At 44.6% G+C, this 27,708-nt stretch overlaps 1 protein-coding gene across 1 annotated transcript; it reads right to left on the bottom strand.

Moving 5' to 3' along the window:
* Window positions 1–229: 229 nt before the first annotated feature.
* On the bottom strand, window positions 230–23,925 carry TXLNA (taxilin alpha). Its single transcript, XM_077296025.1, has 10 exons — window positions 23,628–23,925; window positions 17,068–17,367; window positions 16,486–16,577; window positions 16,239–16,409; window positions 15,703–15,897; window positions 13,950–14,069; window positions 11,979–12,053; window positions 4,436–4,528; window positions 3,733–3,828; window positions 230–2,867 (listed from the first exon to the last, which is right to left on the bottom strand). The coding sequence occupies exons 1-10, from the start codon at window positions 23,752–23,754 to the stop codon at window positions 2,586–2,588; spliced, it is 1,551 nt and encodes a 516-aa protein (XP_077152140.1). The 5' UTR covers window positions 23,755–23,925; the 3' UTR covers window positions 230–2,585.
* Between the last annotated feature and the right edge of the window lie 3,783 nt (window positions 23,926–27,708).

Genomic DNA, 27,708 nt, shown 5'->3' with positions numbered 1-27,708 from the left:
AGAGTCTGCCTTCACAGTAGCATCCGCGTCGCATGTGTTGAGAGCGAGTGGTGCTCATGACAAAGTTGGTGGAACCGGTAATACCGTTTCTGACATATAAACCCACACAAAAAAATAAGTAAAAAGCTAACAGACTACGTTACACAATCACAAGTGTATCACAGTTGGCAAGGTTTGTGTGCCCTTTAGACGTATGCTAGAAAGGCTGTAGATAAAAGAAACAAACTGATGGAATAGAAAGCCACAATTTATTTATTTTCAATATTACACGCTACTTCCATTATAACAATGAAGATCAGCCTGCTTGCCTAACTCACAGAGTAGGACAGTCTCTTTGGTACCTAAGTGCTGGATACACCACACTAGAGCCTCTAAAATTACAGTACAAATGCCTGGCCAAGGAGGCTTTTATTACTGGTCCCCATTTGACGGCTGAAGAGCCCCTGATATATAGCAGCAGTTCACCTTATAACATCATTCACAAACTGGTTTCACCATTCACTGAAGAACTGATATTAAGAATGTGTTTTTCTTGCTGATATGGGATATCTTTCCAAGGCATGACCAAAGAGAATCCGGGGAAATATAGGTTATCATTCTGATTCATTAAGAGCAATTATATATGACATATGAAGCAGCCTTTATCACACAATGACACACGTAACAGTGGAAAGGTTTTTCATTCTAACAATTATGTTGTACCAAACCCGCGGTGACAATGAAAGACTTCTGGTGTGTGCATAAAAGTAGAATATATTCATGTGCAAGACTCAGCCCCGCTTACTGCAGCATGTTGTGATACGTACATTCAGCAATGAGAATACTGAAAAATTAAGGGGTGCAAAGTAAAGCTCTTCACAGACTCCGCATATTTGGCCATGCCAGTAATGGACGGTGGTAATAAATACAAAAAAGATAAGAGTTGATATTTATTCCACACATACATGCTATAAGAAAGAAACAAGACTGTTGTAAAACAACGATCGATAACTGAATAAGCCACACTGATTGGATAGGACTGGAGTAGGCCGCGTGACTTTGCGCTTCACGTGAATGAGGCGGAGCTGCAAAGCAACGGCCAATTGATAAGAGTGATCCTTTTTCCTTGGAGCCCCTATTCCTCCTTGCTGCAATTGGGATTAAATTGGAGCACTGTGATGCTCCTAGTATTTTATCGGACAAAATTAAAGAGCATTAACACAAAGATTATCGTGAACGAACGTTCCTAGGAAGGCTGGTTTCACTATAAACAGGCTGCCTAACACTCAAACAAATAAAACTCTGGTTCATCCAGTGGAATCATCTTTTGTGCTGCAAATGGAAACTCCTTCAAGAGAGTACAGCCCTTGACTGTCCCAAAAACAATGAATGTCCATACATTGCTCGACAGACAGCAAGGAGTAATAGGAGGCTCTAGTAATCGGTGGAGGGTCTCTGCATGGGGACGGGGGTGTCCCACAATGAACCTTTATCACCTACACAGCGGATAGGTGCCATTATTGGGGGTGGGGGAGACCTTATAAACCAAACAAGATAACTGTGCCACTAAATAAATGAACATTTTGTCTACGATAGCAAATGAGAGAGTTAAATGGAAGGCCCCAATTCTACTAGCCATCATCAGGGAAACACATGCCAGCAGTTTGCATTCCCCATTAGCTTCTCACTAAGCACTTCACTTTTTCTTATATAACATTTTAATGTGCTCTGGTTGCATGGGAAAAATAAGTCGAGGTGGTTTATTTAAATAAAAAAAAAAAAAAATCAGTGATCTTTCTGCCAATCAGATTTAAGGTCTTGTTTTCTAGCAGGTTGTAAAATAAAGGAGCAACTTTACAAAACTCTAATGGTCCTGCGCAACATATGTCATCCTCTCCCTTTTCTGGGTTGGCAATGAGGCCGAGCTGACTTTGGGATTGTCTACAACAGGGGTGTCAAACTGCATTCCTCAAGGGCTGCAAACAGGTCATGTTTTCAGGATTTCCTTGTATTGCACAGGTGATCATTTAATCACCTGCACAGAATGATTCCAGCACCTTGTGCAATGAGAAGGAAATCTTGAAAACACGCATGGTTTGAGGCCCTCGAGGAATGCAGTTTGACACCCCTGGTCTACAAGGTGTCACATATAGCCGATGATCCCAAAGTTAGCACCTAGAACAGAGACTCTCACACGTTCCATGATTGATGCAAACTTTAGATATGACTCGTATACATGCATCTTATGGATCGGCAACATAAGTCCAAGCCGAGATCCTTCACACCGCTTTCCAGCAGATATTTTACACTAAGAGAAAGTATGCCTTATTTTATTAAATTATTTTCCTTAAAATGAATCAGGACAGAATAGCATCCAAAAAAAAAGAAGTACATTGAGTTTGGGCAACCTGCAGAAGGCATGTGGCTCCAGAGTAGACTGCCACTGGTGTATGACATACAGACTGTCTTACAGGGTAGTTTGGAAAGGAAAACAATTAACATAACAGCAAACAGAAGTGTAAGTGTGTAAGGCGGGTTATAAAAGTGGAAGCCATTTTATAAAAGGAATGAGGACATTACATATGAAGCATTCACTCCCATCTGTATTATTCAGTTGCAGCAGCTGGAGTAGGAGACGGCGGGGAGATTGGCAGGGCATCCTGCCCGCATGCACCACTGCTGTTCAGTTCAACATTCTCACTGCTGGTGGGTGCAGCGCAACTCATACAATCATCTGGAGTGGTCTCTGGAGAGGGGGCTGGAGGTCCACTGAGACCCTGCACCTTCTTGTTCAGGTCATTACGCTCTGTCTGTAAGGCACGACACAGCTTTTCTAATTTTTGTATCTTGGCCTGCAGAGCTTCCTGCTCTTTATCACGAAGAGTTTTCTGGAAAGCAAATGTTATTACAATTAAATTGGGGGGGATGAAATACGGAGAAAGATTTAGTGGAACAATAGTAACGTGAGGAAACTGCAGGAGACAGAATGATAAAAGCACAGAGTGGTAAGAGGGGTACACATGAAGCATATACAAGGCATCTCATCTGCCCCCCAGCTAAGATCTACAAAAGAAATATCAGTAGAAGGAGAGCAGACATGAAGGACATCTGGTCTAGCACCGGTCTAGCTCCGTCATCTTCACCATTTTGAATTCCTTATGGGTCAACTATTGATGTCTAATTCATAGCAGCTTTTTTAGAATGGCATTTTTTTCCTTTAACTTCTTGTAATATGTCAGATTTTGGCAGAATGATTGTTACAAAACACGAAAGCAAATCTTTCCAACTTATATATCCATTTATCTGTAGCAATTCCACAGAAAAATTTGCATAGGTCATATAACACCAATTTCTTTAAGATGTACAGGTTATGGTTCCAAGTGAACAGAATTTAAAAGGGAATCTGTCAGCAGGTTTTTGCTGTGTAATCTGAGAGGAGCATGATGTAGGGGCAAAGACCTTGATTATGGCGATGTGTCACTTACTGGGCTGTGTGGTTTAAAGCGACAGAAGTTTATCCCTACAGGACAAGCTGACCATGAGCCTCCTAGTCCATAAAAGCCCCTAGCATGGATATGATTTTCCAGATTTTTTTTATTACAGCATTCTGGTTGCAAAAATCCATTTTACTCCCCAAAATAATTTCTATTATAAAAAAGAAAGCCACGTAATAGAAAAATAAAGTGTTATCATTTTCACTAAAGTTGTCATTACTAGCTGTTTTATGTAGAGCAAATAGTTCACAAATCTTACCTCCTCAGCCATGACAAGCAGTGCCTTATTACTGCTCTCCCATCTGGATCGGTACATAGTTGTCTCTTTCTCCAACTTTTTTATTTTTTTTGTCATCTGCAAGACAAATACCATCATAACAATAAATAATAGTAGTATTTATATGACATCTGTTTCGTATTTGAAACCACTTAATTGATTGCATATCTTTTCCTAGCTAATTGCATTTTCTGTTTTGAGACATGTTACATAAAACAAATAAATGTACATAAAATAGTATTACTTATGTCATGTGGACATCATTTAAGACAAGGAAGTGGGATATATGGGAAACTGCTATTAACACATTTGCGCCCCCTGAAACTGTCACAGCTGAGTCTGCTCCAAGCATGGCAGAGGTCAGATGTTTTACACAGCTGGCTGCTGCCTATAACAGCAGCGACCAGAGCTGGCATTGATTGCTGCTGTGCAACTATTCAGATATGGATGTCAATCACTGACAGCTGCATTTAAATGGCTGTGCTGCTAGCGCACGCATGCATTGGCTCCTATTTGCCAACCCTTCCTCTCCGCTACACGTTCACGGGATGTCAATAGTTTACCATGTAGCAAGGAGTCTGCTAAAGGCCCTGTAAGCTTCTGATGCAATGGAGGACAGCAAGACAGCCAAAAATGAGATCTTAAAAGAAGTTAGAGGAGCAAGACACGGATCAGAAGAATTCACCTTTTCCATTTCCTGCTTGAATGTTGTGAAGACTTCATTACTTTTAGAAAGAGTGTTTTGAAATTCCTCAAACTTTTCTGTATACAGGGCCAACTGAATGTAACGGGAGAAATAAAAGAGAATGAGACAGCACTACAATGGCCGACAACTGCTGTAAGTATACATGGTCTTATTATCGCACCTAATATTTCCTAATTAACAGTCAGGTCATGTATGGGTAATAAGTCACAAATGTTACCATTAGAAATGATTAACTGTGCAGTAGATGTTCAGAAATTCTCTTCAATCATATAAAAAGGAAAAAAACAAAAACAAAAAACGGACAGATCCATCAATACCCAAATAGCAACTCAGATCATTGTTTCAAATTCCTGAATGCAGCAGCCAAGGTCGTATTTCTATTCAGAAGCTTCACAAATGCCTCCACCTTGTGTCAGTCATTGCAGTGGTTGCCCGCTCGCTACAGAATACAATACAAACTTCTCAGTTCTAAACAGATCTGCATCACCCCAGAACCTCCCTCATCTGTGTATTACCTTACCCGTGCTCTCCTTTCTGCCACTGATCTAAAACTAACATCCTCCATAATCTGAACCTTGCACCTCTGTCTTCAAGATTTCTCTCATGCTGCCCCAGTTTTTTGGAATGCACTCCCCCAGATGTTCCGACTAGTACCTAGCCCACACATTTTTTAAGCGTGCTTTAAAAACACATCTCTAGACAAAACTATCACCTCAACTCACTAACCTAACTCTTCCTTGTTACCACTTTCTAAATCTGCTCCTTCCTATTCATCTGTGTCCACATCCTTCATGCACCCAATAGCAATTGGTAACTATAACAATACTGGCTAGTGACCGGCTCACGCAGTTTATTAGAAAAAACGGTAATTAGTTCTTACCGGTAATTGTATTTCCAGGAATCCACCTGACAGCACCATTGGAGGACGTCCTTCTTATCCGTAGTGGGACAGGAACCACAAGTTAAAAGGACCCTCCCCACTCCACCCATCAGTGATTTTCTAAGTACCACATCTGGATGGATGCAAAAAAGAGTTTATTTACAATTACACACCAATGTTACATCACATTAGTCAGTAGTAAAAGTTTGCAGTGGGAGGGAACTAGTAGTGCTGTCAGGTGGATTCCTGGAAATACAATTACCGGTAAGAACTAATTACCGTTTTCCAGTCCACCACCTGACAGCACCATTGGAGAATACCAAAGGATGTTAACTAGGGTGGGACTACTGCATGTAAGACTTTCCTACCAAAGGCTAATTGGTCTGATACGACATCTATTTTATAGTGTCTAGCAAAGGTAGAAAGACTAGTCCAAGTCGCCGCCCTACAGATTTGCTCAGCTGAGGCTCCCCCCTTCTCTGCCCATGATGTAGAGATAGCTCGTGTTGAGTGGGCCCTAAGAGTATCCGGGGGATCTTTCCCTTGGTTTGTATATGCTAGGCTAATCATGTTTTTAATCCACCTAGCAATGGTTGATTTTGCTGCCTTGCAACCCCTATTTGGACCACCGTATTGAATAAATAAGTTAGTGTCCCGTCTCCAGCTTTCTGTCGCCCCCAGGTATTTTAGAACAGTCTCCCTAACGTCAAGGTTATGGTAGACCCCTTCTTTTGCGTTTTTAGGGTGTTGGCAGAAAGAAGGAAGGATTATTTCCTGATTTATATTGGTAGATGATACTACTTTGGGGAGGAAAGCTGGGTTATGTTTGAAGACTATTCTGTCGTCAAAGATTTGAAGATATGGGTTCTGGATAGAAAGAGCCTGCATCTCCCCTAGCCTTTTAGCCGATGTGATGGCAATTAGGAAGGCGGTTTTAAAGGAGAGATTGGCTATGTCCATATCTTCTGACAGTAAGTAAGGGGTTTTACACAAAGTGTTAAGGACCAGGTTTAGGTCCCAAGGAGGAGTTGATTTCCTCACAAGTGGCCTCATTCTCTGTGTGGCCCTGGAAAATCTTGCTATCCAGGGATGGGAGGCTAGTGATGTATCAAAAAATACACTAAGTGCTGCAATCTGTACTTTTAGAGTACTAGGCCGAAGGCCCTTGTCAAATCCGAGTTGCAGGAAATCGAGGATCTTGGGGATATCTGGTTTTGAAGTATCCACATGACCTTCTCCCAGAAAGGAACAATACCGCTTCCAGATCTTGTTGTAAATCGCCGAAGTCACCGGCTTTCTGCTTGCCTGGAGAGTGGTAATGACCTCTTCTGACAGGCCTCTGGATCTTAAGGTTTGCCGTTCAGGATCCAAGCAGATAGGTGCAGAGAGTCTGGATTCTTGTGGAACACCGGACCCTGAAGCAGAAGGTCCTGCCTGTTCGGTAGAAAGACTGGTTCTTCTGTTGACATCCTGGACAGTAGAGAAAACCAGCTTCTTTTTGGCCAGAAGGGAACCACCAGGATTACAGTTGCTCTCTCGTCTCGTATCTTCCTGAGTGTCTTCGATATCAGAGGAAGAGGCGGAAAGGCGTACAGGAGGCCTTCTCCCCAATACTGAGACAAGGCGTCTACTGCTGTGGCTCCATCTAGAGGATTCAGAGAAAAAAATGCTCTGACCTTTGCGTTTGACCTGGCGGCAAAGAGGTCCACCTGAGGTGTGCCCCATTTCTGGCATAGACAGCTGAATACTTCCGGGTTCAGTTCCCACTCTCCGGGATGTACCGACTTTCGGCTCAAGAAATCTGCTAGTTGATTCTTGGTACCTTCCAGGTGAACTGCCGAGATGGATTTGACAGATCTTTCTGCCCACCTGAAAATCTGGTCTGCTAAGTGTTGCAGTGGTGGATGTCTCGGACCTCCCTGGTGTCTCAGAAATGCCACTGCTGTGACATTGTCGGACAGTATTCTCACGTGTCTGTCTCGGACCAATGACTGGGCCTGGCTCAACACTTTCCAGATTGCATACAGCTCTCTGAAATTCGATGATCTTGCCGCAATCTGAGGAGTCCATTCTCCCTGGTAGTATGTTCTTCCTATATGACCGCCCCATCCGTATTGACTGGCGTCTGTGGTAACAGTAACACAGGGATCGAGTACCCACGGTACTCCCTCTCTCAGGTTCCTCGGTCTGGTCCACCAGGTTAGGGATCTCTTCACTGACGGAGACACAAGCATCTTCCTGTCTAGGGAACTCTGTTTCCTGTTCCAGGATCCTAGGACTTCTCTTTGCAACTCCCGTGAGTGGAATTGGCTCCATTTCACACAGGGTATGCATGCTGTCATGAAGCCAAGTATCCTCATTGCATCTCTTATGGAGGGGGTACTTCTTCTGAATTGATGGATGTGTCTGATCAAGGCCTCTTGTCTGTCTTCTGGTAAGAAAGATGTTCTTAGGTTGGAATCCAAGATCACCCCAAAAAATTTTATTCTGGAATTTGGGACCAGGCAGGACTTTTTCCAGTTCACAATCCACCCCAGCTCTTGTAGGATGGAAAGGGTGAAAGTGCAGTCTATCTTGAGGAGTTTCTGTGATTTCGCCATTATCAGGAAGTCGTCCAGGTATGGGACTATGGTCACATTCTGATTCCTCAGATAGGCCACCACTTCCGACATCAGCTTGGTAAAGATCCTGGGCGCTGAAGCAAGCCCGAAGGGGAGACATCTGAACTGAAAGTGATGTACAATCCCCCTGTTCATTATGGCAAACCTCAGGAATTTTTGGTAGGAGAGGTGTATCGGGACATGATAGTATGCATTGCTCAGATCTAGGGTACACATTACCATGTCTTTGTCTATTAGAGGCGTCGTGGATCTTATAGATTCCATCCGGAATCTTTTGTACCGTACCCATTTGTTTAATGGTTTTAAGTTTATAATCGTCCGGGAGTCCCCGGACGGTTTCTTTATTGAAAATAAATGAGAATAATGGCCTTCGCCTCTTTCTGAGATGGGAACTGGCACAATCGCTTCTAATTCTAACAGCTCCTGGATGTTTGTCCACATGGAGGAGTCGGAGAGCGGGCAAGGTCGGGTTACTACAAATCTTTCTGGGGGACTGCCGGAGAATTCTAATTTGTATCCCTGTGCAATTACTTGTAGAATCCAAGGATTCTGGGACACCTTCTGCCAACCCCCTAGAAATTTCTGTAATCGACCTCCCACCTTTATGTCATTTATTTGACTTTGGTGTCCCTGCACCAGGGAAGATGGAATCTCTACCTTTTCCACCCTTGGGATAAGACCACCTCCCAGTCTTCCCTTTCCCCTTGTAGTCTGTCCTCTGACCAGGTCGGGACCTACGAAAGGGCTGATATTTTTTGGTATTCTCCTCAGGGAAACCTTTCTTTTTATCTGAGGCCTTTTCTAGAATATCGTCTAGAATTGGCCCAAATACTTTATTTCCTGAGAATGGGATTCCACACAATTTATTTTTTGACTGGAGATCCCCCGACCAGGTTTTAAGCCATATGGCTCTTCTGGCCGCATTAGACAGGGATTCGCTTCTAGCCGCGAACCTTACAGATTCGGCAGAAGCGTCTGCCATAAAGTCTGTTGCGAGTTTGAGCAATGGCAATGATTTAAGGATAACCTCTCTGGAAGTTTTGGCTTTGAGGTGATCCTCTAAATCGTCAATCCATAAGTGCATTGACCGGGCTACGGAGGTTGCCGCTATATTGGCCCGTATTATTGCCGCGGAGGACTCCCAAGTTCTCCTTAGCAAACCGTCTGCTTTACGATCCATAGGATCTTTTAATGCGGAAGAGTCCTCAAATGGGATTGAGGTCTTCTTCGCCACCTTTGCTAGTGGGACATCGATCTTGGGAACTTCATCCCACACTTTAATGTCCTCAGGGTTGTAGGGCAAACGAAGTCTAAAGTCCCTGGGAATCACTAGCTTCTTCTCCGCTTCCTGCCACTCTTCCAGGATCATGGAACGAATGTGGTTGTTGACGGGGAAGACTTTTGTCACTTGGGCATGTAATCCGCCAAACATCTCGTCCTGGATCGAGGTCTCCTCTGGTGTATCTTGTAGCTGCATGGTGTTACGCACAGCATAAAGAAGCTCATCCGTGTCTGTTGCGGAGAAGAGATATCTCTTCCCTCTGCCCACAGATCCGTCTCTTTCTTCCTGGTCAGAATCCCCCGAAACCTCACCCTCGGAAGAGGGGCTAGATTCCCTCGGCCTCTTCCGTGAAGTCTGCGGTTCTGACTGAGTAGCCTGGGGAAGATTCAAGCTTGAGATAGAAGCCTGAACCTCCTGTCGTATCATGGTCCTCATACTGGATAGCAGCGCTGTCTGCTCATCACCCACAATTTTGGATGTGCATGATTTGCACAATGGTTTCCGCCAGTTTTCCGGAAACTTAGTGGAACATATCGGGCATTTATTTTTCCCCGATTTTTTTCTTTCGGCTGTGGGGATGGAAGGCTCAGCCTAGGGTAAAATAGAGACACGTGGCACCGTAAGTAGGAAGCAGGGGGAGGGGTGAGCTTTGTGGTATGGCTTTGCATAGCCCACTCACGTGCCCCTGAAGCTGGTCAGTCCCCTCAGGTCTGGCAGTCTCCTCCATTAGTGACAATTCTACGTATAGCCGAGTGCTCCCTTTGTCAGGATGGCCGGCGGTATACAGACCCCCCTGGTGAGATTATATAGGTTTTACCTGGTTGATCCTGCCCTCCTTACCGCCGCTGCGGTGACCGCGCTGAGCCCCTCACCGAGGCCGGCGCTGCTGCCGGCGTCATCCTCCATGCTGGTCGCACCGGAAGTGACGCGGTCGTCGCAACCGGAAGTGACGCGGCCGCTGGACCCGGAAACCGCGGCCGCACGCTGGAGCCGGCCGCTGCTGGAAGCGGTCGCCGCATACACCTCCCGGCATGCAGGCACCCGGGCCGAGAGCCCCCCGAGGAGGAAGCGGACTGGACCCCAGGAGCAGCGCTACACTGGGGAGGATGAGGGACCCCCCATGGCAGGTATCAGCCGCAGATATCTTGCGGCGGGGAAGGGAAAGGCTGGGCCCCCCGATCCCCACCATCTGCACAGCACCGTCGGAGGGCGTCTTGCAGTTCCTATCCGCAGTGGGACAGGAAAAACACTGATGGGTGGAGTGGGGAGGGTCCTTTTAACTTGTGGTTCCTGTCCCACTACGGATAAGAAGGACGTCCTCCAATGGTGCTGTCAGGTGGTGGACTGGAAACCCTATTATAGTGATGGCTGGACCGTACATGACAAGCACTTTATACCTATTGTGTTCCCCCTATTACCTCATAGATTGTAAGCTTGCGAGTGGGACCCTCCTTTAACTGTTGATACATGTGTTACTTTGTAAGGTCTTTATTATCTGTACATGTTCCGGATTAATTGTAAAATGCTGCAGAATATATTGGTGCTATATACCGTATTTTTAGGACTATAAGATGCACCGGACTATAAGGCGCACCCAGGTTTTAGAGGTGGAAAAAAGGGAAAAAATATTTAAAGCAAAAAAATGTGGTAAAATATTTAATAACATAAATAACATACTATTATATATAATAACACCACGTATAATAGTATGTTATTATGTTGAAAGCTGCAGGACCAGTGTGGTGTCTGTACAGTACTATATGAAGATGCTGGAGGGTGAGTATAAGGATGGGGGCACAGGGCTTATATTGAAAGCACCACTCCAGCACTGCAAAATAACACTGGAGTGCTGCTTTAAAATCCCATGGGAGAACTATAACTCCCAGCATGTCCTGCAGATCCTATGACATGCTGGGAGTTATAGTTCACTAAAGGAGTGGCAGAGTGCTTTATTGTGTTTTGTAAAGACTAACCTCTTAATTGTGGCAGCCAACCACACTGTGGTGAGGTAAAAGCATCCCATGACCTCACACAGAGCCCTCCCTCTTGTTGCCTTTCCACAGCACAGGAGGAAGCCAGCAGATTCTAGTGGGGAGTCTGAAGGACCTGTGATGATGTCAAGAAGAGGGAGGGTTCTGAGCTGCCATGTGATGCTCCAGCCCGCCCACTTCTGTCATCACACAGGTCCTCCTTGTGCACAGCACTCAGCGTCCAGCCCAGGCAGGTATGCAGCGATCTCCTCTCCCCTGGCCCCTGCTGCTGCTGCCTCCTCCTCCCCCAGACACACAGATCTCCCCAGCTGCTGCAGGAATCCAGCGCTGGGGAAACCATGTGTGTCGCTGCTTAAGTGCAGTATTCATTTGCTGCTCCCAGCTCACTGCTCAGCTGATAGGTGGGCGTGGAAGCAGCTAATGAATATTCACTGCACTTAATCATCGGGACCATATGGTTTCCCGGCGCTGATTCCGAGCAGCGGGGACATTTTTCTGCCTCCTGAAGTGGGATAACAGTGCGATCCCACTCGCTGCTGCCCCCCTCCCCACATGCTACATCCCTACCATAAGACGCACCCACACTTTCCTCCCAAATTTGGAGGAAAAAAATGCGTCTTATGGTCGGAAAAATACGGTAATAAAATTATTATTATTATTATTATTATTAAATGTCTATAAAACTCAATCTGGGAGCTTTACGGAGAAGTGTGCAGATTCAATGAGGACGAAAGAATGAAGGTATTACTTGCTGCTTGAGGTGGGTCTCCTGCTGCTTCATCAGCTCACACATACGTTGTGATTCCACCGCTTCCTTCAAAAGCTATATATAAAGAAAAACAAAATGAACAACTAAACTAAAATAATACACACACTTCAAAGCAGTGTTCTGACAAAACGGAGGGGGGTTTCAGAACCTGGACCCCACCATTCAGTAATATATGAAAAACCTTTTATAAAATGTACAGTAACAGTATATGCACATTTCCCTTTTTTGCTACAGAAAAATATACTGAATATACTCTTGGCAAGAAAATCACTGAGTAAAATATGCACAGTTTTTGACACGTCATTGGAATCAGTAAAACACTGCAGAAACACTCAAAGAATTAACATGCCTCAGATTTGGAAAAGAAAAAAAAAAAAAAAACCTTTAGGCTATGTGCACGCGTCCGGAATTGCCATGGAAATTTCCGCGGCAATTCTGCAACTGTGCCGTGGGTAAAACGCATGCGGAATTGGCATGCGTTTTCCCACTAAACACTAGCGTTTTACAAGCGTAATTAGCTTGCAGAATGCTAGCGTTTTCCAAGCGATCTGTAGCATCGCTTGGAAAACTGATTGACAGGTTGGTCACACTTGTCAGCATAGTGTTTGACAAGTGTGACCAACTTTTTACTATTGATGCTGCCTATGCAGCATCAATATTAAAAGATCTAATGTTAAAAATAATAATAAAAAATAATAAATTGTGATATTCTCACCTTCCGGCGTCCCTCGCAGCGTTCCCGCTCCTCGCGATGCTTGCGTTCCCAGTAATGCCTAGAGGCAATGACCTCAGATGACGTAGCGGTCTCACGAGACTCACGTCATCACATGTCATTGCCGCAAAGCATCACTGGGAACGGGAGCATTGCGAGGAGCGGCAACGCTGCGACGGACGCCGGAAGGTGAGAGTGTCACAATTATTTTAATTTTTTTTTTTTTTTTAAACAATTACATGGTTCCCAGGGCCTGGAGGAGAGTCACCTCTTCTCCACCCTGGGTACCAACTGCACATGATCCGCTTACTTCCTGCATGGTGGGCATAGCCACATGCGGAAAGTAAGCGGATCAATGCATTCCTATGTGTGCAGAATCCCCGCGATTCCGCACAAGGAATGAACATGCTGCATTTTTTTTCCGGAATGCGATTCCGCCGCGGAAAAAAACGCAACATGTGCACAAAAATTGCAGATTGCATTCTAATAGGATGCTTAATGTATGCGATTTTTTGTGGTTTTATCCCGTTTTTATAGCGAAAACCGTGAAAACTCCTGAACGTGTGCACACAGCCTTAATGGTTTAAACCAAAGAAAAAAAGCTGCATGTGCATGAGATTCCAAAAAATCTCCATCATTTTACTCTTAATGCAAAACGCTGCGTTTTTTTTTCTGCGGCAAAATCACAGCGTGTGAACAAGCTCTCACATTTAGTTGTTTTTGCCTGAACAGGCAAAATAACCTCCCAAAAGAGAGGTTATGGCTATCACAGCTGAATACAACAGCAAAGAATGAGTCAGGTGCTATATTCTAAATGTTATTACAAGTGATTAAAAAGAATTTGTCCACTTATTGCCTCTTAAGTAGTGATTAAGTATTCGGCAGCAGCACCAGCTATGAGTTCCTCATGTAGACATATGCTGAATATTGGCTGACATATGTCCTGTGAGTGTGGTGTACCGAGAGCCTGTCATACTTATGGAGTTACGAGCCATCCATATTCTAGGTACGCAGCGTAATGGGAAGGAAGCTTGAAATCAACAACAATGAATGTGCCAGCCTAAGTATGCTCAAGCACACAAACTGTAGATTCAACGCAATATCTTGAGGTGGCTCTGATAAATAGCAAAAATGTTAAGAAAAATAAGGAACAGTAATAAAATAGTTGTAGAGAAAATATGGCAGATCATGTTGGTCAGCACAAAGGAAATATGAAAAGACGTGGGTGTTTGACTTACAAAGTCCTTCTCCCGCTGATGACGCTCCTCCACTTCCTTGAGCATTTCTTGAGCCTGCTGCAGTTTAGCATCCACTAGCTGCTGCTGAAGATCTTTGTGTTTAAAAACCTTATCAATGTGCTGTAGAAAGGAGAAAAAGCGAGAGGGATCACGTGTGCTGACCTGGCCATAAGAGAAAATCTGGCAGTTCTAGAAACTGAAGGAAAACCGTGTCCTTGGCGGTCCTGCTGTCTCTGATCACTGTCAATGCTAAGGAATTGTAATTAAGCAATTAATTACAGCTATAACTAAACAGAAGACCATAACTAAGAGGGCACTATGCCCCACCAGTCACACAACTGATTTCTAACACATATATAACAGCTTATTTTTTATTATTTTATAAAATAAATATCGGAATGACAAGTGAGAAAAAAAAAAATTTGCACCAATTTTTTATACTGTTGTCTGACCCTAGTAAGAAATTGGGTCCAAATGAATAGTGTGTTTATTATTCACACACACACTGGGGAGTCAATGGCCGTCCCATCTTTCTAAGCAGAAGCACACTGTTTAGCAGCCTCCAGACTTCCTAAATGATGGGTGTAGTTGGGCGCTACTGCTTGATTGACAGTTGAAGCCAGCAGGATTGCTGGCCTAACTGTGTGACCTCCAATGTCGCTTTATCAGGGAGCCTTGCTTCTGAAGCCTTGGAAGTGCCATGGTGCTGAAGCTGGCCGAGATCAGGGGCCAACATGGCACTCCTGCAATTCCAGACAGCCTCAGGGCAGTGCTTCCAAGCAAAGTAGCAAACAGCTTGTAAGCACTGTGCATGGTCTCATTGGTAGTACATAAAAAAGATCAGAGATGAACTTTAATTAAAAAGTAAGTTGTTTGGTTTTCACAAGCACAACCCAAAATACTCATTTAAAGAGGACCTTTCAGTGGATTTTTTTTTTGTAACTGAAACTGAGTACCTTCTCCAATTACAGATGCTCCACTGATTCTAGAACAGCTTTCTTTTTTTGTGCCCCTCTGTTCTAAAATTATGCACCCTGGTAACAAAGATGCAAATGGTACCTTCATCCAATTGGGTATATACCACAGAACCGCTGTCTAACAGGATGGATGTCCACAGAGAAGTTCTGGGGTATACAGCCAGTTAGTTGAAGGTAAAATGTGCTTTATTACCGGGAAGCATAACTTTGAAACAGTGGGGCACAGAATAAGAAAAACTGTTTCGGAATCAGAGGAGCCGCAGTAATTGGTGGAGGGATTCCGTTTCCACTTAAAAAAAAAAATAATAATTCAAGTGAATAGTTCTCTTTAGTCAAGGGGTGTATACTGCAGAGGAGGAGTTAATTCTTTGTGTTTACTTAGTGTTCTCCTAGTGGCAAGCAGCATAACACCCATGGTCCTGTGTCCCCCAATGAGGCGTAGGAGAAAAAATGCCTTAGGCATGGTAAAAGAAATCTGCCCATTCCTATTGGTGGGGTCGACAAAATACACACCTTCCAATGAGAAGCAAAAAAATAAAAAATATCCCAAACAAAAGCTATATTTTCCCCAAAAGATGCAAAAAACCCCCCATCTCTGACTTCACATTATAATCATAAACTGAGAATTTGTATACCTTTACCTAAGCATTTTTTGTCATTTTACTTCAGTGGAGCAGTGAAGCTTGTTTTGAGGCAACCAGCTGTGTCTGCTAAACCAGTTCCTTAGAGAGATTATCAGCCTTCACATGTTTATGTCTTGCGGACTCCTTACATACCTCCTCCCTCAGCTCATACTGCTCTATCAGCTTCTTTAGCCTATCCGCTAGTTCGACATTCTCCTGGCGCAGCTTCGTGTTGCGCTCATTGTGTTGCTCCATCTGAGTCTGGATGTCATTCAGTGTCAACTGGAAGTGAGAAGTCACTTCCTTGCGTTTCTCCTCTTCCTCGCGGGCTCTTTGCACACCCTCCTCCTGTATAGGTAAAACAGAAATGTCTAAACGGGTCCTAATTTTTAATTTATTTTTGCATACTTCAAAATCAATTGTACTACATATTAATGATAATATCTCATGGATACCAACACATGGTTGCACTGGAAAAAAAAAAAACAACTTCCTCCTACAGTTATTACCCTGGATCCTGAGGCGCAAGTTGAAACTCTTGGGCCCCAATGCAAAATCTGTAGCAGGGGCCATCACCTCCTGGTGTCTTATATGGCAGAGGGGCTTTTTGACACCATAAGGCACCAGGGGGGGGGGGGGGAATTGCTTCCTCCATGCATTCTATACATGAAACATAGGTTTATACTTGCCTTTAAACTTCGGTTGTGCCTCTGCAACTCTCTACAAAGACTCTCCAATTTACTACGAGCTAGAATGGCCTTGCTGTGTTCATTACGGAGCTGGTCCTTCTCCTGGATGAGCTGAGTCTGCTTTTTCTGCAGAACTCTCATTTGCTTTTGAGACGTTCTATGTTCTTCCAGCTTTGGGGACAACATAGTAAACATTAGTATCATAGCAAGTGACAAAGTATTAAAACATATTTCTATCAGCTCTCACCAGTTCTGCATATTTCTTGCACAGGGCAGCCAGTTTTTCTTCTGGGGTGCTTAGTGTATTTAGGGTCTGCATTAGCAGGGTGATTTCCTTTCCTGAAATTCAATGACATGGCTGAATGGGAATATTCAGTTTGGAGGACCAGTTCACAGCATCAATGTGCATAAAGGTTGTCAGTGGTGTTCATTATTCCATTTTCCACTCATCCCGCATACATCTCTATCATACAGAGCCTCTTCACACTAATTAATAGTCGATACTTGGTACAAGTACACACCCACTAAACAGCCCTCCAAATTCCCAAAAAGGAGGGGTGATTCCTTGGAGTCAGATGGTGATCCTGTGACCACTTCCACCAGTTAGAAGTTCTAAAAACTGCATATCTGCTTGGCTGTTTCCACATTTTCAGTAGACTAGATAGTATAGAACCACCAACTCCATTGTAAAATGTATACTTATCAGAGGTCCCGATGAGATACAAGCAGGTAATTGATATGTCTCCTGGATACACAACACAGCATCAATGACATGGGGGAGGACTCTCACCATGAATCTGGTTTCTGCACTGGCATAGTTATTACTCACCGAGCCCCTTTGCCTTTTTCTTGTCTGGCACTCGCTTTTGATCTTTGTCTGGCTCACTTATTGTCCGGTTATCATGTGCACCACGTAGTTCCTCCTTCACTCCATTAACTTCTGGCACCACAACCTCAGTTTGTCCATTCTTAGCAGTCTCGGGAGGACCTTTATCCGTTTCTTCAGAGTCAGCCATTCCTTCTTGGCCGACAGTCACACAATAGGTATTCAAAATATCCTCTAATTGCCTGCTAAGTTCTTCCGAAACATCACAGTTAGAGGCAGCAGCATGACAAACAGCTCCCTCACCTGCAAAGGCAACATAACAAAACAAAGTAAGGCTATGTTCACATGTCTAGCAGAGATGACTTAGAACGGATCCAGCAGCAATCCATTGGCAAAAAAGTTGGGCAGACAGAACTTTTTAGTCTGCTTTTAAATAAATGATCTCTGCCGGATTCCTTTTTTTAAACATTGAAGTCTATGGAAAAGGAATCTGTTAATTGGCCAACAGTTTTTCTTTCATTTGTATTGAATCCGTTTTTTACTTATTGGATCCAAAAGAGATCCTTCATTTAAAAACGGACCAAAAACTTGTGTCTGCGCTGCTGGATCTGTCCTAACTGATCACTACTGGACATGAACATATTCTCAGCACATGTGAAGGTACACAAGCTTTCTCAGAGTGCATGGCTGTCTGAGAGGACACATTAGATAGTAGAAAGTAAAGAGCTGTGTGACAGATTCTCATTAATTACATTTGTAAAAACAAGAAGTCTACATTTCTCCTCAACTTCAAGATCTCTGCTTGCGATTAGTGAATGGAACATTTTTTGTTTATATCCAGAGGCTGGAAAACTGTAGAGACCTAGCCCTGCTGAAAGCTGAAGCTGCATTTATTACACAGGCTGACAATCTACAAACTTTCACTCCTGACTGCTGGCCCATGTAAACAAGATGGTGATCATCCACTGAAGGAGCAAAAAGCTCATTCATCGGGTAACTAGATCTTTTATGCCCTGGAAAAATAATCATTATCAATTGCATATTCAGTCTGTGCTTCCAATATGATGAAGTGATCTGTCCCCATCAGTTTTTGCTGGCCTATGTAAACAAGTATGTTATCGAGCACCGAACCAGATTCCTCGATGTAGCACTTAATGGGCTGCTTGCTGTCATTTTGATAAACGTCACTTTTTTATCTATTAGTTCTATGAATGCTGAGCTCTGTATAACCCTGCCCTCACCACTGATTTGCAGCTGTGTGCATAGTGCATAGGCAGAAAACTGCCAATCAGTAGTGGGGGCGGGGTTATACACAGCTCATGAATATGGAGGACTACATGGCAGCAGATTTGCTAGTCCTCTAGTGATAATCTCCTGCGGATACAACTGATTTTATCAAACCTACAGCAAACACAATAGGGTCCCTGTCTCTAGATTATGCTGCTGTCAGATTAGGCGAATCAGCCTGTATAAATGTACCCTAATGGCTGAGTCACACATAACGATATCGTTAACGATATCGTTGCAATGTCACGCTTTTGGTGACGTAGCAACGATCCCGCTAACGATCTCGTTATGTGTGACAGCGACCAACGATCAGGCCCCTGCTGGGAGATCGTTGGTCGATGGGAATGATCAGGACCATTTTTTGATCGCTGATCACCCGCTGTCATCGCTGGATCGGCGTGTGTGACACCGATCCAGCGATGTCTTCACTTGTAACCAGGGTAAATATCGGGTTACTAAGTGCAGGGCCGCGCTTAGTAACCCGATATTTACCCTGGTTACCATTGTAGAAGTTAAAAAAAACACTACATACTCACATTCTGATGTCTGTCACGTCCCCCGGCGTCCACAGGGTTAAAACTGCTTTCGGCAGGAGAGCTGCTAAATGCACGCGCTGCTGCCGAGAGCTTCCTGCACTGACTGTGTCAGCGCCGGCCGTAAAGCAGAGCACAGCGGTGACATCACCGCTGTTACTGCCGGCGCTGACACATTCAGTGCAGGGAAGCTCTCGGCAGCAGCGCGTGCAATAGCAGCGCTCCTGCCGAAAGCAGTTTTAACCCTGTGGACGCCGGCGGGGACGTGACAGACATCAGAATGTGAGTATGTAGTGTGGTTTTTTTTACTTTTACAATGGTAACCAGGGTAAATATCGGGTTACTAAGCGCGGCCCTGCACTTAGTAACCCGATGTTTACCCTGGTTACCCGGGTGCTGCAGGGGGACTTCGGCATCGTTGAAGACAGTTTCAACGATGCCGAAGTCGTTCCCCTGATCGTTGGTCGCTTGAGAGAGCTGTCTGTGTGACAGCTCCCCAGCGACCACACAACGACTTACCAACGATCACGGCCAGGTCGTATCGCTGGTCGTGATCGTTGGTAAGTCGTTTAGTGTAACGGTACCTTTAGTGTAACGGTACCTTTAGAGGAGCACACAATTATACATGTAGACAGTGGGCTAAATACATCATTTAAAGGACAAAAATCACTGTAGTGTAAATTCAATAGTTTATCAGTAAGGGTAAAACATACGGTAACTGCTTGGAGCGCTTGCATTGTCTGGATACACTATCTGAAAGCGGGATGAGGTTATAGTCACACATTAAATCCCACATATAACTACTACATCAGAAATCAAAAGATGACACTTTCTGCTTATGGATGTGCCGAGTCTCTCAGATCTGCAAAAAGATTATCCCCAGTCAGTATAGCTAATAAAGAGCACGCTACTTATTCTTGTACATTTTTTTCAGTGTGACCAAAAATCTGGGTGGAAATTTTCTGTAGCACATAAATGTATTTACATACAGGGGATGCGGATGCTTTCACACAGATCTGCACACAAATCTATCAAATCATGAATGTGTGAACAGGGTTTTATGGTCCGCAAACACAAACTGATGTCATCTGATCTTAGCAATATAGGCAGGTTCGGCCAACAGTGTATAGGGCCTCCCGACTATCCACCAATAGATGATGTCAGGAGAGAATAGACTTCAGCATGTCCGATTTCAGAATGCTGATCCTGTTGCTCTTGGTGAGATAAGCCACCACCAGAGAAGTCTTACAACGGCTCCTTCATAGAGAACATAGGAGTGCTCAGCAAAGCCAAGAGCTCGTGTATAGGGAAGTTGGGATTTTTTCCCCCTGAAACACAGCTCTATCTAGCATGACATCTTCCCCATGTTTGTTTGTTTTTTAGTTTTGTTTTTTTCCACTAACACTGATCTTTGTTAATATGGGATTTTTCAAGGTTTACTTAATTTACTGTCCTCCCATTTCTCCTGCTCCTTCTTTGACTGGTTACAATCTGGCGTCCAACTGCATCATTCACCCAAAACTGCCCTAACTAAAGTCACCAATGACCTACTAACTGCCAAAGCAACTGTACTCTGTTGTCCCCCTCCTCCTGGACCTGTCCTCTGCCTTCGACACAGTGAACCATTCCCTCTTACTACAGATTCTCATCTCTTAGCATCACAGACTTGGCCCTATCCTGGACCTCTTCATACCTAACAGACCGGACATTCAGCATCTCCCACTCACAAACCACCTATGGGTCACTCCATGGTAGCTTACATTACAACACAATATAGTAACTTACGTTACAAAGATGACCGTAACTTACCTTACAATAAGTTTAATCCAATGGATAAAACATATTGTAATGTAAGTTACCATCTGCTTAGTAACGAAAGTTACTATACTGTGCGGTAACGAAACTTATCTATATTTCTTGTAATAAAAACTGTTGCTTTTAACTTGAGAGGTTAAAATAAATGTTTTAAAGTTGCTGGGACTATGGTGTTTTAATACAATAAAAATAGTGCTTCTCCCCTGTTTACCAGAACAGAAAATTTGGCAGACTCATGATATGGACAATTGTCTTTCCTTTTTTTGTAATGTAAGTTACCAAGTAATAACAATTTTATTTTGTATTTAATTTTAGCGTTGAAAAATCAAACTGTGTTGAAATCTATTGAGAATAGTTTAATGTACAATATACATTCACTCCTTTTTGTGCCTGCCTTCAAAGAACAGTCTGTAGCCAGTTTTTGGCTTGTGAATGTAATGTAAGTTACCATGAAATGACCCCTATCTGTCGGTGTCCACCAAGTTTCAGTTCTAGGACCCCTGCTCTTCTCCATCTACACCTTCGGCCTACGAGAGCGTATAGAGTCCTACGGCTTTCAGTATCACCTCTATGCTGATGACACACAGATCTACCTCTCTGGACCAGTTGTCACCTCCCTACTAACCAGAGTCCCACAATGTCTGTCCGCTATTCCATCCTTCTTCTCAATTTCTAAAACTCAACCCAGACAAAACAAAATTCATCATCATCTTTACCCCATCTCATTCAACCACCCCAAAAAACATATCCATCAAAGTCAACAGCTGCTCACTCTCCTCAGTCCCACAAGCTCGCTGCTTCGGGGGTAACCCTTTGACTGATTGGTCCTTCAAACCATATATCCAAGCCCTTTCCACCTCCTGCCAAATCAAAAATATCTCCCGGATCCGTACATTCCTTAACCAATAATCTGCAAAAGCACTAATGCATGCCCTCATCTCTCACCTTGACTACTGCAACCTCCTACTCAGTGGCCTCCCCTTTAACACTCTCGCATCCCTCCAATCTATCTTATATTCTGCTGCCCGACTAAGCCACCCGCTATTCCTCAGCCAATCCTCTCCGTCAATCCCTTCACTGGCTCCCCATTCATTGCCCAGAGACTCCAGTTCAAAACCCTAACCATGACGTACAAAGCCATCCATAACCCGTCTTCTCCATACATCTGTGACATGGTCTCCCGGTACTTTCCTGCACGTAACCTCCGATCCTCACAAGATCTCCTTCTATACTCCCCTCTTATCTCTTCTCCTCACAATCGCATACCAGATTTCTCCCGTGCATCTTCCCTACCCCAAAATATCAGACTCTCTCCTACTGTGGAAACCTTCAAAAGAAACCTGAAGATCTACCTCCGACAAGCCTACAACCTGCAGTGACCTTCATTCCACTATACAGCTGAACGGCCAGCTCTACCCTCACCTACTGTAATCTCCCGCATCTCCTGTAGACTGCGAGCCCTCATGGGCAGGGTTCTCTCTCCTTCTGTACCTGTCGTGACTTGTATTGCTAAAGATTATTGTACCTGTTTTTATTATGTATACCCCTCCTCACATGTAAAGCGCCATGGAATAAATGGCGCTATTATAATAATACTTTTTGCTAAGAGTTTGTTAGCGATTTATTATCACTGCTCACGTTATTTGGCATGGGACACTGTTAAGTTGTAATTAGGTGGTCATGCACGACTTCTATATTGTGACAGGTGTGTTCGCGTGCACAAATATATACTCTTGTCACCTAGAATATGATGCGACATGCAATTTTGGGTCATTTTAATTGTTTTTTTTAGCATTTAATGTCTTGGTCAGATAAAAATCTTTTGTGATGAAGTAAAGCTTTTTTTTCTCTTTTTATAACTATTTTCCTTGGATGTTGGGTCTTACCTCTGTATACTATTATTTCACTGTACTTTGAAACAATGGGTCTCAGACTCTGCCAGCCGTATCTTTTGTGATGAAAGAGTTGGGGGAAGAGAATGTCAGCCAAATCATTGATCGGTCAATCAACGGATATCTATCGTGAGGAGGCTTAAAGGGTTTGCTTTACAATACAAACAAGGTGCATTTTAATTAATAGATCTTGGAATAATTATTAAGTTCCACAATTGGATGTGTTAAAAACAAACAAACAGGCTTATGTGGACTTTGAGCAGACAAAAGGTGTATCAGAAGTGCCAGACTTACATGCCACATTTCCTGCGGTGCTGTCACTTGTGCAGTGTTGTCGGGGAGACCATGTGTGTCCCACCTAGTCTGGGCAGTGGCGGCTCTACAAGGACATCAATGTATGTGGTGGTCTCTATGTATATGGTGGTCTCCGTGACAACAATGCACCGGGCAGCAATCACATCTCTCACTTCAGGCCTTGGGGCTGTAACTTTAAGTCATTTTCCTTAGCTACGTAACTGTGCCGGATACCCCAAGACGTCCTGGTGAAAGCCCCTAACTCTACATCCCCTTATAGCCCTGATTGAGGCACATTTTAGCAACTTTTTTTTTTTTACACGTCCAAGTTCCAGCCTGAAAGTAGATTTTGTAACCTGAGCCAACAGTATGATAGGGATCCATGATGCCATTAGCTCGCGTCAGAAAACGCACAACCAGGCTGCGTCCAGCAGCCGGAATATGGACGCTAAAATCCACCAATATTATGGTCGCCTGCATAACACCTTAGGCCGCAATGGAGTTAGAAGGTACCAAACTGGGATTCAGAGAGGATAAAGTCAGATGTTCCCGTCATCTCTCCTCATTATCCAATGCTGGGGTTTAGGCAAATAAAAAAAAACATGAAAATCTGCAACAAATAGAAAACAATCAGGAACACAACAAAACTCCCCGCCCTGTAAACAACACCCACATAGCCCCATCCTGGGCCAGCACTAGCCAGTGTGGGGGGCACATTTAGAGGGTGAGGGTGGGCACTCACCTTGGCTGGCAGCTGTGCATGGAGCTGCTGAGTCCTGTCCTTCAGGAGTTGGTATGGGGGCAGGGGAGCTGTTGGGGGAGGCGGGAAGTGCAGCTGTTGTGCAAGTTTGCATTTCCTGGTCCTTCATTGTCTACGCTGTGAAGGGGAAGTGAGACGCTACAGTCCAGTGCAGACGTTGGTAATAAGTGCCGGATCCGAGCAGCTAAAGGACCTGTGATGACGTCATGTCCATGTGATCGGTCACATGTGTGGGAGGAGTCAGGCTCACGGCTGCGCTTCCCTTGTTCTGCACACGGACGGTTACTGTGACTGTTCCCCGCCTTTCATGTGAGGTGGCGAGAAAGGTTCCGCTTGCCCCTCCAACGCCTGATGAGGGGGTGTCACAGTAGCCACGCGCCCCAGATAATAAATCACCCCCCCTATTGGACTACTTTGTGTCAGCATTGGTTTGAAAACATCTTTTTTTTTCGTTAGGATATGTGAAGGGTTAAAAGTATAAGCAGCAATTTTCCATTTGACTTAGGGCTGCAGTCGCCATGATGGCCCCAGAGATGCTGCACAAAAGTTTATCATATCTGGAGGGGAAACATAAAATGTTAGATTTTTTCACAAAAACGTTCTTTTGGCCCATATTTTTTATTTTCCCAGGAAAAATTGGACCCCGCAATTTATTAGGCAGTTTCCCCTCAGCACAACAATACCCCACATGTGGTCAGAAGCTACTGTTTGGGCGCTCATTCGCCTGAGCACAACGATACCCCACATGTGGTCAGAAGCTGCTGTTTGGGCGCTCATTCGCCTGAGCACAACGATACCCCACATGTGGTCAGAAGCTGCTGTTTGGGCGCTCATTCACCTGAGCACAATGATACCCCACATGTGGTCAGAAGCTGCTGTTTGGGCGCTTATTTGCCTGAGCACAAAGATACCCCACATGTGGTCAGAAGCTGCTGTTTGGGCGCTTATTTGCCTGAGCACAACGATACCCCACATGTGGTCAGAAGCTGCTGTTTGGGCGCTTATTTGCCTGAGCACAAGGATACCCCACATGTGGTCAGAAGCTGCTGCTTGGGCACTCGTTCACCTGAGCAAAACGATACCCCACATGTGGTCAGAATCTGCTGTTTGGGTGCTCGTTCGCCTGAGCACAACGATACTCCACATGTGGTTAGAAGCTGCTGCTTGGGCACTCGTTCACCTGAGCACAACGATTCCCCACATGTGGTCAGAATCTGTTGTTTGGGTGATCGTTCGCTTGAGTACAACGATACTCCACATGTGGTTAGAAGCTGCTGCTTGGGCACTCGTTCGCCTGAGCACAACGATACCCCACATGTGGTCAGAAGCTGTTTGGGCGCTCGTTCGCCTGAGCACAACGATACTCCACATGTGGTTAGAAGCTGCTGTTTGGGCGCTCGTTCGCCTGAGCACAACAATACCCCACATGTGGTCAGAAGCTACTGTTTGGGCGCTCGTTCGCCTGAGCACAACAATACCCCACGTGTGGTCAGAAGCTGCTGTTTGGGCACTCGTTCGCCTGAGCACAACGATACCCCACATGTGGTCACAAGCTGCTGTTTGGGCGCTCGTTCGCCTGAGCACAACGATACCCCACATGTGGTCAGAAGTTGCTGTTTGGGCGCTCATTTGCCTGAGCACAATGATACCCCACATGTGGTCACAAGCTGCTGTTTGGGCGCTCGTTTGCCTGAGCACAATGATACCCCAAATGTGGTCAGAAGCTGCTGTTTGGGCGCTCGTTCGCCTGAGCACAACGATACCCCACATGTGGTCAGAAGCTGCTGTTTGGGCGCTCATTCGCCTAAGCACAACAATACCCCACATGTGGTCAGAAGCTGCTGTTTGGGCGCTCATTTGCCTGAGCACAACGATACCTATTGTGAATTCCGCTCTTGGGCTCCCTCCGGTGGTTGTAAGTAGCACTTTTGTGAATTCTGCTCTTGGGCTCCCTCCGGTGGTTTTGAGTGGTATAGCTGCTTCTTGGATTTAGCATCAGCAGCTGCTCCCACTGATCGTCTTTCTGGCTCGGCTATTTTAGTCTGGCCTTATTCCTCAATCAATGCCAGTTGTCAATTGTTCCTGCTTGGAGCCACTGCTCTTTTGGATTTCTCTGACACTCTGTCCAGTTCAGCAAAGATAAGTCCTTTTGTCCTTTTGCTGTCCACTTGTTGTGGGCTTTATTGTTCAGCACATTCTATGTTTTGCTCATTTGTCCAGCTTATCAGTATGGATCTATTCAGCTAAGCTGGAAGCTCTGGGCTGCAGTTTTTGCCCTCCACACCTTTAGTCAGGTGTGGAGATTTTTGCATATCTCTGCGGTGGACTTTTTCTAGTTTTTATTACTGACCGCACAGTGTTTCTTTCCTTACTGTCTATCTAGCTAGAATTGGCCTCCTTTGCTAAATCTTGTTTCATACTACGTATGTCATTTCCTTCTCCTTTCACAGCCAATATTTGTGGGGGGCTGTCCTATCCTTTGGGGATTTTCTCTGAGGCAAGATAGCTTTCCTGTTTCTACCTTTCGGGGTAGCTAGTTCTCCGGCTGTGACGAGATGTCCAGGGAGTGACAGGAACATTCCACGGCTACTGCTAGTGTTGTGTTAAGATCAGGAACTGCGGTCTGTATAGTTACCACCTGCCCAGAGCTAGTCGCATGTCGCTCCTAAATTACCAGTCCATAACAGTACAACTGGCCAAAAATGAGTTGAATGCATCTCAAAAGAAGGAAAAGAAAAAGAGTTCTGAGCCATTTTTTTTTCTTTAGTCTGTTTTGTCTTTTTCCTTCCTCTTAATCTCTGGGTGGATTTGGGCGCAGACATGGATGTTCAGGGTTTGTTTTCTCGTGTGGATCAGCTTGCTGCAAGAGTTCAGAGTATCCAAGATTATGTTGTTCAGACTCCAGCCTTAGAGCCTAGAATTCCTACTCCAGATTTGTTTTACGGGGATAGATCTAAGTTTTTGAACTTTAAAAATAACTGCAAATTGTTTTTTGCTCTGAAACCCCGTTCCTCTGGTGACCCCACTCAGCAAGTTAAAATAGTTATTTCTCTGCTGCGTGGTGACCCTCAGGACTGGGCATTCTCCCTTGAGTCAGGGGATCCGGCATTGCTTAATGTAGATGCATTTTTTCAATCGCTCGGATTATTGTATGACGAACCTAACTCTGTGGATCATGCGGAAAAAACCTTGTTGGCTCTGTGCCAGGGTCAGGAAGCGGCAGAATTATACTGCCAGAAATTTAGAAAATGGTCTGTGCTCACTAAATGGAATGAGGACGCTCTGGCAGCAATTTTCATAAAGGGTCTTTCTGAAGCCCTTAAAGATGTTATGGTGGGGTTCCCCACGCCTGTTGGTCTGAGCGAATCTATGTCTCTAGCCATTCAGATCGATCGGCGCCTGCGCGAGCGCAAAGTGGTGCACCATATGGCAGCATCCTCTGAACAGAGTCCTGAGCCTATGCAATGTGATAGGATTCTGACTAGAGCGGAACGGAGGGGATACAGACGTCAGAATGGGCTGTGTTTTTACTGTGGTGATTCAGTCCATACTATCTCTGATTGCCCTAAGCGTATTAAGAGGGTCGCTAGATCTGTTACCATTAGTACTGTACAGCCTAAGTTTCTCCTGTCTGTGACCCTGATTTGCTTATTGTCATCTTTCTCTGTCATGGCATTTGTGGATTCAGGCGCTGCCCTGAACTTAATGGACTTAGAATTTGCCAGGCGCTGTGGTTTTGCTTTGCAGCCTTTGCAGAGCCCTATTCCTTTGAGGGGTATTGATGCTACACCGTTGGCCAAGAATAAACCTCAGTATTGGACTCAGCTGACTATGTGCATGGCTCCAGCACATTAGGAAGATTGTCGTTTTCTGGTATTGCATAATTTACATGATGTTGTTGTACTGGGTTTTCCATGGTTACAAGTACACAATCCAGTGTTGGATTGGAAATCGATGTCTGTGACTAGTTGGGGTTGTCAAGGGGTACATAGTGACGTTCCTTTAATGTCAATTTCCTCTTCCCCCTCTTCTGATGTTCCTGAATTTTTGTCAGATTTCCAGG

This window comes from Ranitomeya variabilis, chromosome 3 (assembly GCF_051348905.1).
Source record: "Ranitomeya variabilis isolate aRanVar5 chromosome 3, aRanVar5.hap1, whole genome shotgun sequence".
Classification (NCBI taxonomy): Eukaryota; Metazoa; Chordata; class Amphibia; order Anura; family Dendrobatidae; genus Ranitomeya; species Ranitomeya variabilis.
The sequence above is the reverse complement of the archived record's forward strand: the minus strand, read 5'-3'. Positions and strand labels throughout refer to the sequence as shown.